At 49.6% G+C, this 19,145-nt stretch overlaps 1 protein-coding gene across 1 annotated transcript; it reads right to left on the minus strand.

Annotated features, from left to right (window-relative positions):
- Nucleotides 1-305: 305 nt before the first annotated feature.
- On the minus strand, nt 306-14,943 carry EIF3D (eukaryotic translation initiation factor 3 subunit D). Its single transcript, XM_082666683.1, has 15 exons — nt 14,815-14,943; nt 12,332-12,464; nt 12,003-12,048; nt 10,989-11,125; nt 9,842-9,927; nt 9,230-9,302; nt 8,152-8,264; nt 6,879-7,011; nt 6,213-6,360; nt 5,329-5,459; nt 4,511-4,596; nt 4,288-4,417; nt 1,375-1,517; nt 897-1,180; nt 306-458 (listed from the first exon to the last, which is right to left on the minus strand). The coding sequence occupies exons 2-15, from the start codon at nt 12,452-12,454 to the stop codon at nt 445-447; spliced, it is 1,647 nt and encodes a 548-aa protein (XP_082522809.1). The 5' UTR covers nt 12,455-12,464; nt 14,815-14,943; the 3' UTR covers nt 306-444.
- Nucleotides 14,944-19,145: the final 4,202 nt, after the last annotated feature.

Consider the following 19,145-nt stretch of genomic DNA (forward strand, 5'->3'; position numbering starts at 1 on the left):
TCTCTGGAGGCAGCAGCTGGGTCTGGCACGCAGCCAGCCGGCACTCGTGCTTGTGGAAATGGACTTCCTACGGGGACCTCACAATGGACAACACTCCCCAGGAAAGGATAATTTCAAGGGGTTTCAAGAACAAAAAAATTCAGGGCATTCACCTCCTAACAGGAATGTAAAACTACTAATGCTCAAGAACAAAGGATGGAACCCAGATTATGAACTCCGGAGAGACTCTGCTGTATCTCACCCTCCCTCTCCCAAGGGCTACTTGGAGAACGGCTGTCAATCATAACATAGGCACGCGACGAAGGTAAGAGACTAGACAGACGTATACTTTACTCCAGCTGTCAAGCTGCAGAGAGCAACAATCAGACAAACATTCCACCAGGTATCCAAGGCCCTCCTAGGCTCGGCAGAATCACAGAGTCCAGCCCCACATCGCTGTCTGGTTTAGGTTTCTTCCTCTGAAAGATACAAAAGCCACATCAAACTGGTGAACTGCTTATGATTTTCATCACCTTCATTCAGAAGCGAAACCTTTCAGATCCTCGCATTTCCTTCAGTCACCTACTGGTGAAGCAGGTGAGAGAGCTTAAAGCCCATGTAACTCACCTGGAGCATCTTTCCTCCCTCAGACCACTGGCTAACATCAGGGGCTTCCGGTGCCTTCCTCTAGATGCTTCTTCCTTGCCCTAGCCTCTAAAAGACCACTCTCCTCCCTGACCCCGTCTCGTGATCTAAAGGCTCTGGAAGCAGCTTCTGGAGCCAGACTGACTGCTACTCCAAGTGACATCTCAGGGAATTCCCAGAGGTTTCCATCGAGGTTAAGACTGTGCGTACAGAGCTTGGGCCCCAGCCGGCACATGCTCACGCCAGACTTCGGAGGGAGGCTTGCTACAAACCTTCTTCTTCCTCCTCTTCCTCCTCCTCCTCCTCGTCGTCCTCATCCGAGCTGAAGGTGCCGTCGGGCAGGCTATAGACGCGGATGACCTGCTTGTTGGGGTCCTTGAGGATGAGGTACTTGCCCTCCTCCAGCTTCATGCAGATGTCGATGACGCAGCGCAGGATGCCCCAGGCGTTCTCCACGCTCAGGTTGATCTGGCTGGCAAACTCATTGGGCTTGAACTGCTGGGTGCCCAGGATGACGTGGCGTGAGGAGTCTTTCACGTGGTACCGGGACACGTAACTATTGAGGGGAAGAGGAGTATTATGGGGGGGGCAGGCGGGCACAGAGACACAGCGACACCTGGGGTCGAGTATCAGTTAAATGGTGACACCTGGCCTGATGCTTTTCCCAAGAAAAAGGAGAAAAGGCCAGCCCTCGTCTCCCAACCTGCAGACCCCCCCTCCCAAAGATGAGCTCCCGGACAGGAATCTCACCCAAGCTTGAGGTACTCGGATCCGGCCAGCAAAGCACAGCAGGTCCAGCGGGCCAACTTGTAGCTGTTGTTCTTCAGCTCGGTGGCAATGACGGCCCCTCGCTGAGAATCCAGCTTCTGACGCCAGTCAACGCCATTACAGTGCTGCAGGAGGGGAGCCCCGGTTACAGGGGCCAAGGCGGGCTCCCACTGCCCATGGCCTGCTGCCACTTCTGGCAGAGAAGCAACTCCTTAGTGGGCCTGACTGGGGAGGGGCGAGCCCACAGGTAAAGCAGAGGTCAGGCTTATCTTTTAAGAGACAGGGCCTCGGTCCCTCCCTTGCGCAGCAGGTGCTCAACAGAGCGCAACTCCTCCCTTCACAAGAGCTCATCCAGACCAGGACACACACGCACACAAGTTAAAACAACAAGCGCCACACAAGTGGTGAGGGCACGTGTTTATCACATGCTGGGCGGAGAGGAAGGGTTTTGCATGGGAGCCTCGCAGCTCCCCCATGGAGGATATTGGCAGAAGCTGGAGGTGGAGTGATCTGAGAGGGATGCGGGGAGAGACAGGCCGGTTTAGCCCCGGTGGGCGTGGAGGCCCGCAGAGAGCGACGTCAGGGTCTGGTGCTGTGCACACACACAGAGACAGACAAAAAGCAGAGAGACCCCGGAGACCACCTTCTCCAACCACCTCTTCTGCAGATGTGGGAACCTGGCCTCAGAGTGAAGTGACGGCTGAAGGGCACACGGCAGAGACTCCTAAACTTTCTTGGTTCCTGGCAACCCTAGGCCAGAAGAAATACTAAAGAGTTCCTTTTATTAAGTAGTTAGGTGCAAACCACTTAGGGGCAGTATTCTGACAGATGTCTCTGGGCTTTCTTCAAAAATTAAAACTATCCTGCAGCAGCCTTGTGAGTTTGCTGTGGCATTTTAAGGGCCTTTCCTCAAATCTGTGCTTCCTGAAGGAAGCAGTGTTTCGGACAATTAACTGGCAGAGATACTGAAGGGAGGGAGGAGTGAGTCAGGGAGGTCAGCTAACAATAGGCATCACGGAGAGGAGGGCCCTAAACTAGGGGGATGGTGTCAGTGAGACCCAGAGCTGAGCAAGAAGACAGACTGCACCTGACAGCAGAATTCAGGAGTGCAAAGGAGGAGACGTTTGAGGCTCTGAGCCGAAGAGAGCAGGAGAGACAAAGCTGACGGACGGCCAAGCCAGAGGGAGCGACAAACAAGGACGTTGCAAGGACAAGGTATTTTAGAAAAAAGAAAAAAACCAACAATGGAATGGGAGTCAGAATAGATTTCGGGAATCATTTTTAGAGTTCAAGGATGAGGCTCGGGGTAGGCAGAATTCTAAGATGACCCCCGGTGACCCTGCTCTTGCAGAATCTGCTACCATGGAGTCTGGATGGAATGTGTGAGTATGATGAAATACCCGCGATCACGCTATCTCATGTCAAAAGGGATTCTGCAGATGGAGTTAAGGTCCCTTAAGACAGGAAGACCATCTGGGTGGGCCTCACCTAACCATGCGAGTCTCTTAAATCTGGGTGTAGAGGTCGGACACAGAGGAAGCCAGAGATTTCAAGCACGAAAAGAATCTTATGTTGCTGGTTTGAAGGTGGAGGGGACCACATGGAAAGAAATGTGGGTGGCCTCTAGGAGCTGAGCGGCCCCAGCTGACATCTGGCAAGAGAATGGGGGACCTCAATCTGACAACTGCAAGGAACTGAATTCTGCCAACTAAAATGAGCTTGGAAGTGGATTTTCTTCCAGAAACTCTAGCTGAGAACTCAGTTCTGCTGAAACCTTAACTTTAGTTCTTGGATATTCTGAGCAGAGAACCAAGCCACACGATGCTAGACTTCTGACCTACCAAACTATGAGCTAATGGATGTCATTTTAAGCCTCTAAGTTTCTGTTACTTTGCTATGGAGCCAAAGAAGATGAATACATGCTATATAAAGAAGTGATTATGGCAAAATGACTTGCAAAGGGGACTGACCCTAAGAGAAGGCTCCACTGGGGGTCAAAAAGGAGGGGAACCAGCAAAGGAAACACGTGAAGTTGAAAAACGTGTAAGACTAGATTAAGGTACTAACACAGAGGGAACAGCCATACAAATACAACGACACCATATGCTACAGGGAGGGCATGGTGGAAAGTCTAAGAAAAGGTCACTGGCCCAGAGCTAAGTTCGCAGCAAACCTTCCGGTGTGCTCTCAGCAGGTGCTGGAGGCTGAGGAGCATCTGGGGGTGAGACTCAGCAGCCCGGAATGCTAATCCCTTGGCTCTAATGAAAGCAGAGCACAACGGCCCCCAAACTCCATCTCACTGGACCCTCGTTGAACACAGGCCCGGCCTTCCTGTCCTTGCACCAAGAATCCTTTATTCTACACAGCAGCACCGAGGAGCTCTGCCACCCATTTCAAGTTCAGGCACGTAGCCCAGGTACTTTCAGAAAGGATGACAACCCAATAATCATAGCGCACCAGCCTGAGAGAGAACAGAAAGAGGAGTAAAGCGAAGTACACGTGGTTCTTTCAAGATGCCCCCTGACGAGCGAAATCTGGGCTTATCTGAGAATCTCTGACTTCAGGAAGTGAAGGAGTTGGAAAAAGGGCGTCCGAAGGTTGAAGACCAGGTAGGGGCTGCAGTAAGCAAAAGAACAGGTCAAAAAGAAGAGCTGCGCGGCGTACAGGAAACCTGCCAGCCCGGCTCATAAGGAAAGATCAAAATCACGCTTGCAAAGAGCAGAAATCAACAGGAAGTGGGAATGGAACAGAGGGACAGAAAGCACTGGAAGAAGGTAATTACCTCAAACACATGATCTCTTTCTCAGTAAGTAGGGGAAAAACTCAGAAGACAAAAAAAATCTCGGGAGCTCTCTAAGTGAGGCGAGGGGCAGACAGACACAGGATGGTACTCACCCTGGAGTCCCACTCGTTCAGGGTCTTGATGTTGATGAACGACACCTCCCCGTTGGCGCCAGTCATGACGCCGTCGTGCTCACAGCGGACGATGAGGTCAATGTCGTCTCCGAGCTTCCACCTGCGGTAACTGCAAGGAAGGAGGAGCTCCTTCGGTCAGCTGAGACCCTGGATTTCAGACGCACCACCCACACAGGGCACGGGCACCAGGGAGGTGACATACCGGTAGGCCACAGAGGCAATCTCATTCTTATCCATGTCATCCTCCACAAACGGGTTTGGGTTGGGGAAGTTGTATCTTTCCTTCCCCTGCAAGGATGACAGAGGTGTCACGAGACGGCAGCAACCTGTCACCAAGGCAATCAGCCAGACCCTGCACCTCTGCTTTGTCACAGCCCTGACTAGGTCCCTAGCTCCCGAGGGGCTCTGGGATCACTACGTGCTGTGCATCCCTTTACCCCTTCCGAGCGCAAGCAAGCAGGCCGCGGACCACAACAGATGTAACAGCTCGCGTTCACCCCGCGCTTATGTCTGTCGCCCACGCGCTTTAGGTGTCTCATTTAAATAGCAATCTCGTCCCTCCTGTTTTGTTTTTCTCCATGGCACACACAGCCACTTGTCACAACACATGTGTACCCAGGGTTTACTGTCTTTCCTCCTCTGTTGTAACAAAGCTTCTGAAGGGTTGCAGCTTTGGCTGGTTGCTGTATCCCCAGCTGGGAAACAGTGAGTGCACTTGTACACAGATATTTGAAGAAAAGGTCACAATGTAGCTAAGTGAAACAAGTACTATTGGTATTCTAATTTTACAGAGAAGAAACATGCCCAACACCACAAAGCTAGAAACAGGTGGATCTAGGGTTCAAAGTCAGGCTGTCTGATCTTAAAGCCCAAGCTCGGATCTCCTCTGTGACAGGCAGGGACCCCGTCTATCCTCACCAATCCCACCACCCCGGGGCTGACGACCCGGCAGATGCTCAATCGACAGCAGCTGGAGTCGACAAGCTAGAAATGGGCGCCCAGGTGCTCCCAGGGCCTCACCATCCTCAAGCACTGCTGGGAGAAGTTGTGGTTGATGTAGGTCGCTTCCATGGCCAGGTTGCGGGGTGAGTTGAAGGAGTTGCCTTCATCTTGCGGGGGCTCGTTGGCTGTCTCACTCACCGTCAGGAGGTCTGCAAGAGCGTGACACAGCCAACCACTCACGAAACAGAGTCACCGAAGAGGTGCATGGCCCTCTGGGGAGCAGTGGCGATCCAGACACACACCCTTCCTCCAAAGAACCGCCACCTGCTAACGTGGGTCCCCTGAGTGTGGGACACACTGGGGAGGAGCAGGGTGCGCTTCTGGATAACTTGAGACACTAACGTTAAATTCAGTCACGATCACGTGGAAGAAAGCCATACCTTTTCCTTCTTTTTGGATTCCTCAAGAGAATGTTTGATTTTATTAGTTTTTCAACAAAGAGAAGCAACATAGTCACGTTTGGCTTCACTCTGCTGTTTCTGAGTGGTTTCCATTCATTGTGTGCGCACATACACACACGTGTGGTGTAAGATACATGCGTACGTATTTGTTCCTTCGTAAACATGCTGAAGTAAAAAAGGCATCAATCTAAAGACACACATTAAGCATATGCACTAAAGGCGGCACAGGGAGGACAGAAGTCAGGAAAGTGCTACTCAGAGGAGTAAAAACTAGAAGCACGGTATTTGGGCACCAAGAGGCCTCCGAAGGCTGACGCCCCAAGAGGGACTGCGGTGACAGTCCCTTCCCCTGTCGCTGAGGAGGCTGAGTGGGATTCTGACATGGCTGTTGACGCCTGTGAGGAGACAAACCCTCTTCTATCCATTCGCTAGACCACAGAATGGCTCTGAACCAACAAGGACACTCAGCACGTGTGTGTTGTTCCCAAACAGGCTTCTTACCAAAGTCAGAGTTGTCCCTCTTGTCAAAGAAGAGCTTGGACCCGACTCTCTGGACGACGATGTCCCAGGAATACACGGAGCGGGTGCAGCTCATCAGTGTGGCCAGAATGGCATCGGTGGCAAACACGTTCCCCTGAGTTTTTGCCAGCTGCAGAGGACAGAAGAGAGATGAGGCTACTTCAGGGTTGAACTGGCCATTCACAGCAGGGGAAGGACTCCTCTGTAAGGCGCGTTCACACCCACACCCTTGTCTGAGCAAGGCCGCAGCAAGCCAGCCAGCAAACTTGTGTCCTGGGGTCCAAGGAACTGCAGCTCCCTGAGCACCGGCTGTATCCCAGGAGAGCACTGCCCGATGCTGCCCTCCTCACCCCAGCGGCCCGTGGTAAGTACATTTACCCCGATTTACAGGTAAGAAAGCTAAGGCCTCAGAGAGGTGAAGCCAGGAAGCGCGGCAGAGCTGGGACCCGGGCCCAGCTTCACCTAACATCAACACTTATGGTCTGGCCAGCAAAGTGCTCTTATTTTCATCTAATCCTAAGTCGATTCAGAAGAGTCTTATCTACAGGGGCTTCCGAGGCCCAACCAATTCACACGCATCCCCGCATCTCTGTCCTGAGGCCTCCACACTCCCCGTGGGCGGGCAGGTGCGGGGCAGGGGGCGCCCACCTTCCGGATGACGGGGTCGTCCGTGGTGGTGACAGTGTGGAAGATGCGCTTGATGCTCCGCAGCGGCTTCTCGCTCCTCGTGGTGATGCGGTCGAAGGCTTTGTCATAGTATTCCAGGGCCCCGCAGCACTCGCTGAGGGGAGAGCAGGCAACACGCGCTAAGTGAAGGGGAAGAAGACCACCTACTTCTTTTCTGTTAAGCCACGGATCCAAAGTCTAGAGTATGAGAGATGAAAACATTCTCTGACTCGGCTCAGGGCCCTGCCCCCTCAGCTCCTGATGTGGCTCCACAGAACAGTGAGGACACAACTGATTCTGCTCTGCCTCCCCATTTTAAAGACAGGGAGGCCGAGGCCAAGACAGGGAGAGCGGCAGTTACAGAGCCCGCGGCAGGCACGCTGACTCGGTCTGGTGCCCCAGGTCCCCGCTAAGTTATTTCCATCTACTGGCCCTTTGAGGTAAGGAGCTCTTTGAAATGTAAGCAAAAGCTTCATGACTCTTGAAGAACTGCTATCTTTCTCTTTCTGCCCTCAAAGCTATAGAACTTACTTTTGCCTTTTGCTCAGGATTTCAGGAAGTGGAAAGAAATCTGGAGTTTAACAGCAAATTTCTTTCTGCCAACAAGAGTTCTGTAACTTAATGCTTCTTTTTATACATTTATTTATTTATGGCCGTGTTGGGTCTTCGTTTCTGTGCGAGGGCTTTCTCTAGTTGCGGTGAGCGGGGGCCACTCTTCATCGCGGTGCGCGGGCCTCTCACTATCGCGGCCTCTCCTGCTGCGGAGCACAGGCTCCAGATGCGCAGGCTCAGTAGTTGTGGCTCACGGGCCCAGTTGCTCCGCGGCAAGTGGGACCTTCCCAGACTAGGGCTGGAACCCGTGCCCCCTGCCTTGGCAGGCAGATTCTCAACCACTGCGCCACCAGGGAAGCCCACTTAATTCTTCTTTTGCTCACAATGCCAGGAAGTTCAAAGAGAGCTGAAGTTTTTTTCTTTTTGGCCGTGCCGTACAGCCTGTGGGATTCTAGTCCCCCGACTAGGGATTGAACCCGTGCCCTTGGCAGTCAAAGTGCGGAGTCCTAGCCATTGGGCCGCCGGGAGTCCCCGAGGTGAAGGTCTAGTGTCAGTCAGCTCCCTTCTGCCCCCCCGGCATTGCTTTTGAAAACCTGTCTGTCAGTCTTACGCAACACCTTTGGACATACTAGGGCTTAGGCTGACGGTCGCCACCAGCTGGCGCACACGAGTGTGGTGGACAGTAGTAAAAGACATCACCTACATGTCCTGGGGCTCTGACACTTCCAAGTAGCGCATCTTCATTAACTGAGGAAAGTCCATCTCCTCCTTCACCTCCCAGTCACTGCGGACTTCCACCGAGGAGTCTCGGGGCTTCTGTTGGGGGAAACCATTGGAGGGGAAAAATGACAGCCAGTGCAAAACGTAAGCAAAAGGCAGGTTAACAGTACGAAGGCTTTTACTCAATAAATATATCCAGAACATTTACTACGTGCTGGCTGTCTTCCAGCAGCGTCCCTGACTCCTAGGAGCTTACAATCTAGAAGAGGACCGAAGGGACAAGAGCTCAGAAACAAATGGGAATTCTACTCCTCAGTAACGATGCCACCCTGGGAACATCAGCTCTTCTATATTCCTACATTTTATACAGGAGCTGTAACAGCTCCTTTATATTTCTCTCAGGGTATCAGCTATTTATTCTTGCTGTTACAGCAAGCACCATGTCCAGCAAAATGTAACTTCCACAGTTGTACCTTCACGCTTGCTTACATGTCTTCTACTCTCACCACGCCCACACAAACACTTGTACAGGAATGCCCACAGGGGCATCATTCCTAATATGCCCCAGAGTAAAACCGCCCCAGTGCCCATCAGTGGTGAACGGATAAACAAAATGTGGTCTATCCATCTGATGGAACGTGGCGATAAAAAGGAATGAAGTGCTGACATGTGCTACATCATGGATTAGCCTTGAAAACATGATGCTTGGTGAAAGGAGCCAGTCACAAAAGGTCATTCCGCTGTGATTCATTCATATGAAATGTCTGGGGCAGGCAAATCTGGAGACAGAAAATAGATAAGGGGCAGCCTAGGGCTGGGGAGGAGAGAGGCTGACTGGCACAGGGTACCGGGCTTCTTTTCAGAGTGATGAAAACCTTCTGACGTGGACTGTAATAACGGTTGTAGCACTCTGTCAATACACTACAAATCACCGAAATGCACACTTTAAATGGGTGACGTGCATAGTGTGTGCACTATACCTCACTAAAGCTGTTATAAAACCAACCAAACAAATAAACAAAATCAAATTCCTGGACAGAATTCTGATATGGATACACTACCTGTGATTTCTGGTCCCATTTCTGCCTCACTCCAAATTGTTTCTGGAATTTTTTCTGCAGTCGTATGCGTTCTCTGGAAAGACAGGAAAACTGTGCTTTCAGTGCAGATTTTTAAGGCAAACAGGGGCTTAAAAAAAAGAACAGACCAACAGGGCGCACGCTAGACATGCTAGAGAGGCATACTGCCCCCACTACTGACCAGTATTATGCATATATTTTACTCCATCTATCCACCTGTCCACTGGCAGCCCCAGCTTGGGCAGGGCTACTATCCTACGCAGCTCCAGGGACTCACAGGCCCCAGCGTGAATGGGGCTCCCCGGAGCTGTGCCACAGCAGACCCAAGCCTAGGTAAGCTCCAAAGTTGCCTCCTATCTGCCTTTGCTTCCCTTCGGTAGTCACATCCTCTGCAAGTTTCCTGCCCATGCTCTCTGCTGTTAACAGCTCTTCGAGAACGACCCCAGGGCTGAGACAGTGGCTTAACTGGCCCTGGGAAGACTTTCTGGTTTTCCTGCAACGGTGGGGAAGACGACTATTCTGCTCTGGCCTCCTGCCGTCAGAGTGCAGTCGGTCCTGGAAGAATATCTTGTTCTGGCAGGATGGGCACCTCACCTCTCTTTCTGCTTGGCGCTCTTAGGCAAGGTCTGCAGGTTGAACTGCAACATGTTCCGTCGATCCTTGTCTCTGCGGAGGTTCCGCTGGGAAGCAGGAAAAAACATCCATGTTAAAATCTTGGAGATCTGGCTTACAACTGCCAGTGCCTAATGGGAGGCCATTAGAGTTAGTTTAGGATGCAAACCCAAATCGCACATTTTACTCTGCTTTTATAGAATCAACATCCGGGGGGTTACAAGTATGCACAGGCATACCTCAGAGATATTCTGGGTTTGGTTCCAGACCTCCACAATAAAGTATCACAATAAAGCGGGTCACACAAATCTTTTGCTTTACCAGTGCATGTAAAAGTTATGCTATACGTATAGTTTACACTACACTGCAGACTATTAGTGTGCGATACCACTATTTCTAAAAAAAACAATGTATACACCTTAATTAAAAAAACACTTTATTGCTAACAAACGTTAACCACCATCTGAGCCTTCAGTGAGTAGTAACATTAGCCATCACGGATCATAGATCACCATAACAAATGTAATAGTAACGAAAAAGTTTGAAATATCGTGAGAATTACTAAATGTGACACAGAGACATGAAGTGAGCCAAATGCTGTTGGAAAAAAAGGCGCCAAAAGACTTGCTCGATTCAGGGTTGCCACAAACCTTCCATTTGTTAAGAAAAAAAAAAAAATCTGCGAAGCACAATAAAATGACGTATGTTTGTACTTGGAATTAGATTTATATCCACATGCAGTTTTTACTGAAGTAGGTTTACTGGCTCTTATTAGAGTTGTTGAGTTTGTCTCTTTATGTAAGAAGATGCAGCCCAACTGGACGATCTACTTAATAAATCCTGGACATAGTAATGAAGTGAGGCAACAGACAGATCACCTTGTTAATCCAGCGCTAACATCCATCCTTAGCACAGATGTCCTTGCTACTGGTCAACAGAAAGCTAAACTATTTAAATGCATCCCTGGACTTAGTACCCATTTATTTTAGCACAACTGTCACTGAATAGCTACTTGGAATTCACTAGAAGACCCACAATAACATGCTCTCCTCTCAGCAGCACTGCACGGTAGCATTTTTAGCAGCACGTGACAGCCCCAAGACGGTCAGATTGCTGGCTCTTGGCCTACCTGTGCAAACCGCATCCGATTCCGCTGGTAGGCGGTCTTCTGTGTGCGTGCGGTATCCACCAGCTGGAAACTAGTTTCGTCCTCCTCATGGAAGTAAGCGTACTGACTCCCACCTCCAAACTGAGAGGAGTACTTATCTGGAGGCAAAGGTGACAGCGTGTAACAACACTGCCTACACATTTTACAAATACATGGTGGTCTAAAGGCGTGCTATTTAAAGTGTGGTCCCAGGACCTGCCCCATCGGCTGGGATCATCTTAGATGTACAGACTCACAGCCTCACCCCAGACCCACGGAATCAGAATCAGCATTTTAATAAGATCCCCAGCTGATTCATACGCACATTCAAGTTTGAAAAGCTCTGGTCCAAAGAACTTTCTAAGTCAAGACAGAGTCTGAGGAACTTAAGTCAAGCGCATTTCACTCTCTGCCTTAGTCTGTAAGAATATGAGTTAAAATCTACTCTCAGGAGAGGCAAGTATGCGGTCTAAGTATCGTCACTGTCATCATCAGGTGCCCAAGGCAGACGTGGCTAATGGGCTACGACTGACTTTCTTGCTGACCTCAGACGCAGATAATCTTAACTCGGTATTCCAGGGAGCCACTTCCAGCTCTCTCAACTGGCACAGAGGGAAGAAACCAATTTACTGTACCAGGATCTTAAAACCCGGAGTTTTAAAACTGGGATCCATTGACTGGCCTCGTAGGTTCAATAAATTGCAGTGAAATGAAAAATGGGAACATGTTCACCAGATTTGTAAAAGGGGCCGTGGCTCCCCAAAAGTGTGGGGGGGAACCCACTATAATAGGCCGAACCTCTTTAATGAACAGTCTAAGTTGAGGATATTTCCAAAAAAATGTGGATTGTTTCCACAGTCCAGAATATGCCCTGAAATACTATGAATTATTATCAGCCTTTTGTTCCCATCCTAGAATGCTTTCAGGTGGAGGTTACTAGAAAAACTAACAATCCCCCAAGGCCCTGATCCGGGCAGTCAGGCGGAGAACACTTACTTGTGTACCTCTTATCTTGGTACGTGGCCCCCGTCCAGTCTGCAACCTAGTGAGAGCAACAAGGGAAGACATGGAGCACGGGTCAGCCAGGTGGGTTTCTGTTCACTCAGAAACCCCCCAAAGTGAGGACACGGTGTGTCAGGACTGGCTCAGGATGGCTTTTTAAGAGCCCATCTCTCCTATGACCACTGGAAGTATCCAGATGGATACTATATATACTATATAACGGATACTTATAACCCCGATGCTTTTGAGAGAATAAAATTGAAACGAACTTGGAGGAGCAGCCACAGGATAAAAGATTCAGACCCCTGCTGACAGGAAAGTACCTTTCCTAGCCGATCTCCTTTGCTGAATGGCTGGTAGGGCATATCCCGAAACTGCTCGGGAACCGCACAGGGACCCCAGCCTGAGGGGTTGTCCTGGATCACGGGTGTCATGAACTTTGCCATCTTCTAAAACCTTAAAAATACAAATAATATAAGCAGCTCCATGAAGAAAAGCCTCAAACTAAAAAAAAAGCCTTGCATTTGAGTTAAGCTAAGACATGAATGACAAAATTAAAAATGCAAAACAGAACCCTCAACTGGTGAGCTACTCCCCATTCAATGTCTTCTTGTAAATAATGTTGTGAATACTTAAAACTCAGAAGACTGCTAACAAAATTGAGGTATCATATTTCATTGATTTTTTTCTTCACTGTACCACCTCTGAAATGAGTCTGCACCTTCTGCTTGATGGGGTGTCATATCGTAATTGGCAGTTTTTCTTTCTTGGTGTTACATGAAATAATTGTGCTTCTTAAGATGAGTGGTACCTCACATATTTGACGAAACGTAGTAACTTTTTTTCAAGCGTAATAAGTATGTTGTAGTTCTCATTCTCACCTTCACCAGGCATACGATATTTAATCCCTAAGCCTCAGTCTCTTCATCTGTCAAATACATAAGATCCTTGTTTTATTTCTATCAGAGAATCATTGTGAAAGCCGTATGTATTAATTAACGTATTTGGAAATGATTCCATTGTAAAACGCTGCACAATTACTCCTGAGTCTTGCAAAAATACATTTACACACAGTGCTGAGAAGAAAACAAGGGTCCGTGAATATATCCTGAAATGTAACTTTCCTTTGTTGTTCTTCTGATTTTCTGTCAATGAAAATCCTTATGCAGAGCAAGTAGACACAGGGTCAGGTAAAAGGCCCGCCAGAAGGCTGAGGAAGCCACCAGAAACCTTAGTTCATAAAAGTGGCCATACAGCCAATGTTCATAAACATTATGAGTACCAGGCATGTTCTTAGTGCTTACCACACATAAATTCATTAACTCCTCCCAACAATCCCAAGGTAGGACCAGTATTAGCCCCACTTTCCAGATAAAAAAACTGAGGCACAGAGAAATCAAGAAATTGCCCGAAGTCACAACACTAATGGACGAAAAATTTGAACCCAGGCAAACTGGCTCCAGACAGATGTTCACCTGACAGGTCCTATCAAAAACGTACGCATTTATCATCCACTGTAATCCCCTGCAAATGCTCAGAAGCTGAGTTCCCAGGGGAAAATTCATTACACAAACACTTCTGGAGTCCAGACAGCAATCAGAGTGCAGGGTACTAAATTTAGAAAACTCTCTTAATTGTTCAACAATAGGGAGATTAAGGCTTCCTACAGAGGGGACACTTGGGTGACAGCAACAGGGAATGACCTGGGAGCTCCATCCTGCAGCTTGAACTTAAGTTACACTACAGGAAGCGGACTGAGGGAAGCGGTGGTGGTCTCGAAACAATTCACATTAAATATTTATCAGGCTCCTACACGTGTCAGATGCAACACCACTAACCCTCCCACTCCGCCCTCATTTTAGAGATAAAAATGTGCAGTTCAGCCAGATCAAGCAGTTGACTTGCCCATCATTTCAAAACAGGTTTGGTTTCCAGGGTCGTCTGCCCTAAGTCCAACACTCTTCCTATTATTTTATAAGCTGGGCAGCGGCCTGAAAAGATCTGGGGTTTCAGCCCCTACTGACAACACAGTAAGATATCTCCAAACACACTTAAAAAAATCGACTTGTTTTATCAGAGCTGGAGGCAAACGGGCTCAAGGCTTGACATGCATTTCTCTGGGGGGGGGGGAGCGGGAGGAAGTCACCTGGTTTCAACGCAGGTGAAATAAGAGTGAGCACAATGGAACCAACAGGAGAAACTAAACCTTTCAGTTAAAACGTAATGACAGCTGTACTGGCTACAGGGGCAGGATGAGGAGGCACCAACAGGGCAGTCAGAAGGGGCCTTCCGGCTGGCAGGCCACGGTACTGGCTATGTTACGGCAGCCACTGCAGGCGGTTCCCCATCAATTCCTGGGGGGTAGAGTTTCAGATCAGAGATCAATCAACTCCATCCTGGCCTCCCATTTCACAGAAAAGGGAAGGAAACACTTGGACCGTGAACTCCTCAGAGAGGACCGAACACCGCTCAGCTTGGAACCCCCAATACCTCTCTCATAGCAGCTCAGGGAGCCGTGGGCCGCTTTAAAAAGACCCTGAGACCCAGCTGGGTTAAGTGACATGATCACATTCGCCCAGCCCGTGGCCGCTAAACGGAGTCTAGGGCTAGAGACCTCAGCCACGAGGCTCTGCCCCGCACTGGGTCGGACCTGGGACCCCGAAGGCAGAGTCCTGCCCCGCCCAGCAGAGGGACAGCGGCGGCAGGTGGGGGTGTACGGAGGTTTCTTCCGGTAGGCCCCCAAAGGCCAGGAGCCGCCCAACTCGGCTCCGGAGGTCCGCGAAACGCTACGAAACACACTGCTCACCTGCAACGGCCTTAGACGGGCCGGATGGCGACAGATTGTCCAGGCCGGAAACCGCACCACCGCCTGCGGACCGAAGACCTGGGAAAACAGGAAAAACGCGCGCGCAGCGGCCGGCGCCGTAAACACAACCGGCGCTGTCGTAAACTGCTCCCCAGCTTCCTTCCGGTTCGGCGGCAGAACGCACGAGTCGTAAAGCAAAGGCAACCCGGAAGTTCGTCACTGTTCTTTTCGAGCTGTTCCGATTAGCCTGCAAGACACCGGAGGATATTTACAGTTACGTCATGGGACACCCGGCGACGCTCCGAGAGGGTTTTCAAGTTTCTTGAAACGAGGCGGCTCTGCAGTCGAAGCTGGAGGCCGAGAGTGGCTAACAGCCCCCCTGTGTCCCACAATGCCTTGCGGGCCGCTTCGGCACCTCTGTATCCCACAGTGCCCCGCGGCTCCTGCCTTCTTTAAGCGATCGTGTTGTTCGATTCTCACTGCTAGGGGAAGGTTTGAGTGTTTCAGGCGTATATCGTCGCGACGCGCTGTTTTTCGGAAACTGAGGCCAGGAGGTGCAAAGTGACCTGCGTAGATCAGACTACTAGTGTAGTGGGTGGTTGCCAGGGTTCAAACCATACCTCCACAGTTCTCAAACTTTATTATTTGACAGATTTTTGGAGCGCTAATTTGAAAAATGCAGATTCCGGGTCTCCTTTCCATAGATTGTTATACCAGCATGTCTTAGCTGGAGCCCAGAATCTGCATTTTAATGAGCAGCTGTGATTCTGAAGTGGCGACCAGGAAGCACTTTCCTACGATGGCAACTGTGCTGTCCTTTTCGAAACCCAGCCTACGGAGTTTGTCCTGGAGTCTTACTGGGGAATTTCAAAACATCGAAAGAGAATCTGAGCGCGCGATTTTTGTTCAAACCTCAGATTCTTTTCTACCTGGCTTCTTAGGTTTCCTTATCAGCCTCCCAGCGTGTCTCCTTTATTGGGAAATATATTTTCTGTTAGATCAGATATCTATTCTTGGCTCTGCCACTTTCTAGCTGTGTAGCCTTCACCTCCCTGGACCTCAGTTTCCTTATCTGTAAATTGGAGAAGATAAAAAGGGGGTGCCGTGAGGGTAAAGATAAATGTATGTGAAAATACTCAGGAATCCCACTTACCAGTTGGGCAAACTTAGGTTATTCGATCTCTCTGAAACCTTATTCATTTGTAAAATGAAAATGTTAACAGCAGCATCTGTTTCCATAAGTACTCTCCTAATCCGCTCATCTTCCAGTTTTCCTACTTTTTGTTCATGCTATCCAGTGAGTGGTGCTCATTGCAAAACCTTGTAGTCATTATTGGTAGCTCCTTTTCCCTTTTCCACCACATTCAATCCTTCAGTAACTCCTCTTTATTCTTCTTTCAAAAGACGTCTTGAGGGCTTCCCTGGTGGCGCAGTGGTTGAGAGTCCGCTTGCCGATGCAGGGAACACGGGTTCGTGCCTCAGTCCAGGAAGATCCTACATGCCGCGGATCGGCTAGGCCCGTGAGCCATGGCCGCTGAGCCTGCGCATCCGGAGCCTGTGCTCCGAAACGGGAGAGGCCACAACAGGGAGAGGCCCGCGTACCGCAAAAACAACAACAACAACAACAACAACAAGACGTCTTGAGGAAATTCCCTGGTTGTCCAGTGGTTAGGACTCTGTGCTTTCATTTCACTACAGGGGGCAAGGGTTTGATCCCTGGTCGGGGAACTAAGATCCCACAAGCCTCAAGGCGTGGCCCCCCCCCCCAAAAAAAACCCATCGTGAATGCCACCACTTTTCCCCCACCATCTTCAGCCTCATGCTTGGACTCCCAGTGTCCACTCTTGTCCTTCTAGGGTTCCTTCTCTGCATGATGATCAAAGTAATCTATTCACAACCTTCTAGCAGCTTCCCATTACGTACTGGAGTAAAATACAAATGTCTTCCTGTGGACTGTCTGGTCTTGGCTACCTATCCTCTTTATATCCTGCCATTTTATACTCACTCTCCGCGAGCTATCATGCTTATTTTTGGCCGCACTGCATGGCTTGCAGGATAGTTCTCTGAACAGGCATCAAGTTTGGGCCTCGGAAGTGAAGGTGCTGTGTCCTAACCGCTGGACCACCAGGGAGTTCCCAATCATGCTTTTCTTTTTATGCCACAGGGCTGTGGTGAGAATTAAATGAGTTAATGTAAGTTCTTGGAATGGTACCAGGCACATGGTGAGCAAGAGTGAATGAGGACAGGGCAAGTCTACTCAGAGGGGTGGTTGGTTGAGGACACAGGCTAATGAAGATCTAGGGGAGATGTATTCCCGGCACCAGGGAACAGCAGGTGACAGGGTCTCAAGGCAGGAAGGAGCCTGGGTATGACCCAGAAAGAGGAAGTGGCCACGTAGAAATGTGCAGGCCACGGAGCAGAGTATGGGATTTTGTCCTCAGGATAAAGGTAAGCTGCTGAAGGATTTTGAAGTGGGGAGGGAGGGAGGTCATGCCCTGATGTAAAGGAGGGTCATCCTGTGGAGACGGGATAGGCAGAGAGAGGCAGCAGAGGCGTCTTGAGAAAGGAATGGAGCAAAGATCTTCCACCCAAGCCCAGGGGCCCATAATTGAGAATGAGACATACACTCCAAATCCTTCTCCATCTGGGGTGGGCAGAGACGTCACAGCCAAAATGGAAAAGACGATGAAACTTTGACACAAGAGAGAGACTGCAGCAGATGGCCTGTGGGCCCACAGCAAAAAAAAAAAAAAAAAAAAAAACACCAAAAAACAAAAGACATGATCCGAGCAATTCAGCAAAAGTACATCTCCCCCTATATTTTAGCACATATTACAACTTACTATTGTTATTGAGTACATTATCATTAATTGAGTCCCTATTTATGTGCCCAGGGTAATGTGCTAAATTCATTTTTTCATTTAATTCTCACAAAACCCCATCCATTCATTCATCAATTCCCCAAATATGTGTCACCAGGCACTGTTCTAGGTGAGACAGCAAAGCCTCTACCTCACAGAGCTGACACTCTAGAAGCAGAGATGGAGCCTAAACAAGGAAACAAAAATATTTCAGAGCATGAGGAGAACGATGAAGAAATGAAGCAGAGTCGGAGGGCGAGGAGGGGTGGAGAGAGAAGCAGCTGTTTTAGGAGTGGTGGTCGAAGATCTCATTGAGGAGATAACTCTTGAGCAGACACAGGGATGATGGGACCAGGCCAGCCGTGAGTAAATCTGGGTTCATGCATGTTTCTTCTATCACATGGAGCACCCTGAGGGGGTGGGGGGTAGGGCCTGTGTTCTCAGTTGCTAGAACAGTGTCTGACATAGAGCAGGTGACCAGTAAGCATTTGTTGACCAAATCAATGAATAAAGGGATCAAAATTGGTGTGAGCTCATTTGTTCAGCTTGCATTATAAGAGCCACCACTTTTGCAGCAGGATCCTGTGTATATAATGATCAATAGTGAGAGTCTTGCCTTCAAAGAGCTTCTGTTCTAGCCGAGGGAGTGACTGCAAAAGCATTTTCTAAACTAAAAAGGGGAGACCGATAGGTGCCCGCCAGGCCCTCCATATTCATACCCTTATGTTGTGTCTAGAAGCAAGAGGCACCATTACTGCTGTTTTCTGATCAGCTCTTTGTGCTGTTCTGTTCTGTCCTGTCCCTTCCAGATAAAACAAATGCATTTTCTAATAGGAACCTCCAATGTTTTAAAAAGGGAACTAGCATTTATTGAGTGCGTACTATATGCCAGGTGCTGTGCTAGTGCTTTACATAAATCGTCATCTCTTCATTTCTTTCTGAGAGTTCTCTGAGACATTCATGCAGGAGGGAGAAACAGGCTCAGCGCGGTTGGGTACTTGGCCCAGTGAGTAAGTGGCTGCACTAGGATATGAGAGCAGTTTTGTGCCCTTAAAAGCTCCCTGGTGGCGCAGTGGTTGAGAGTCCGCCTGCCGATGCAGGGGACACGGGTTCGTGCCCCGGTCCGGGAAGATCCCACGTGCCACGGAGCGGCTGGGCCCGTGAGCCATGGCCGCTGAGCCTGCGTGTCCGGAGCCTGTGCTCTGCAACGGGAGAGGCCACAACAGTGAGAGGCCCCTGTACCGCAAAAAAAAAAAAAAAAGCTCCCATCCACGGTGGTGGAGAAGGGCTTTCCTGAGGTTTGGGTTTTCTTTTTCTCGCCACTCTTCTGTCTCTTGCCTCTGCTCTCTGATTTACTCAAACCCTTCTTATGCTGGATATCAGTGGCAGCTCCAGAATTTCCCCATGGGAAGGGCATAGTGAGAGCAATCTGGTGGAAAGGGGGAGCCCCGGGCTTGTCTTGAAGCTGTG

Source organism: Grampus griseus (assembly GCF_964374135.1).
Source record: "Grampus griseus genome assembly, chromosome: 11".
Classification (NCBI taxonomy): Eukaryota; Metazoa; Chordata; class Mammalia; order Artiodactyla; family Delphinidae; genus Grampus; species Grampus griseus.

What these genes read in the sequence shown, in the direction of transcription:
- EIF3D (XM_082666683.1), bottom strand. Translation starts at nt 12,454, where the DNA reads ATGGCAAAGTTCATGACACCCGTGATCCAGGACAACCCCTCAGGCTGG. An exon ending in AATGGGACCAGAAATCACAG is followed by an intron (nt 8,265 to 9,229) that starts GTAGTGTATCCA and finishes TTCCCCCAACAG; the next exon opens with AAGCCCCGAGACTCCTCGGT. An exon ending in GTGTCAGAGCCCCAGGACAT is followed by an intron (nt 7,012 to 8,151) that starts GTAGGTGATGTC and finishes CTCTCCCCTCAG; the next exon opens with CGAGTGCTGCGGGGCCCTGG.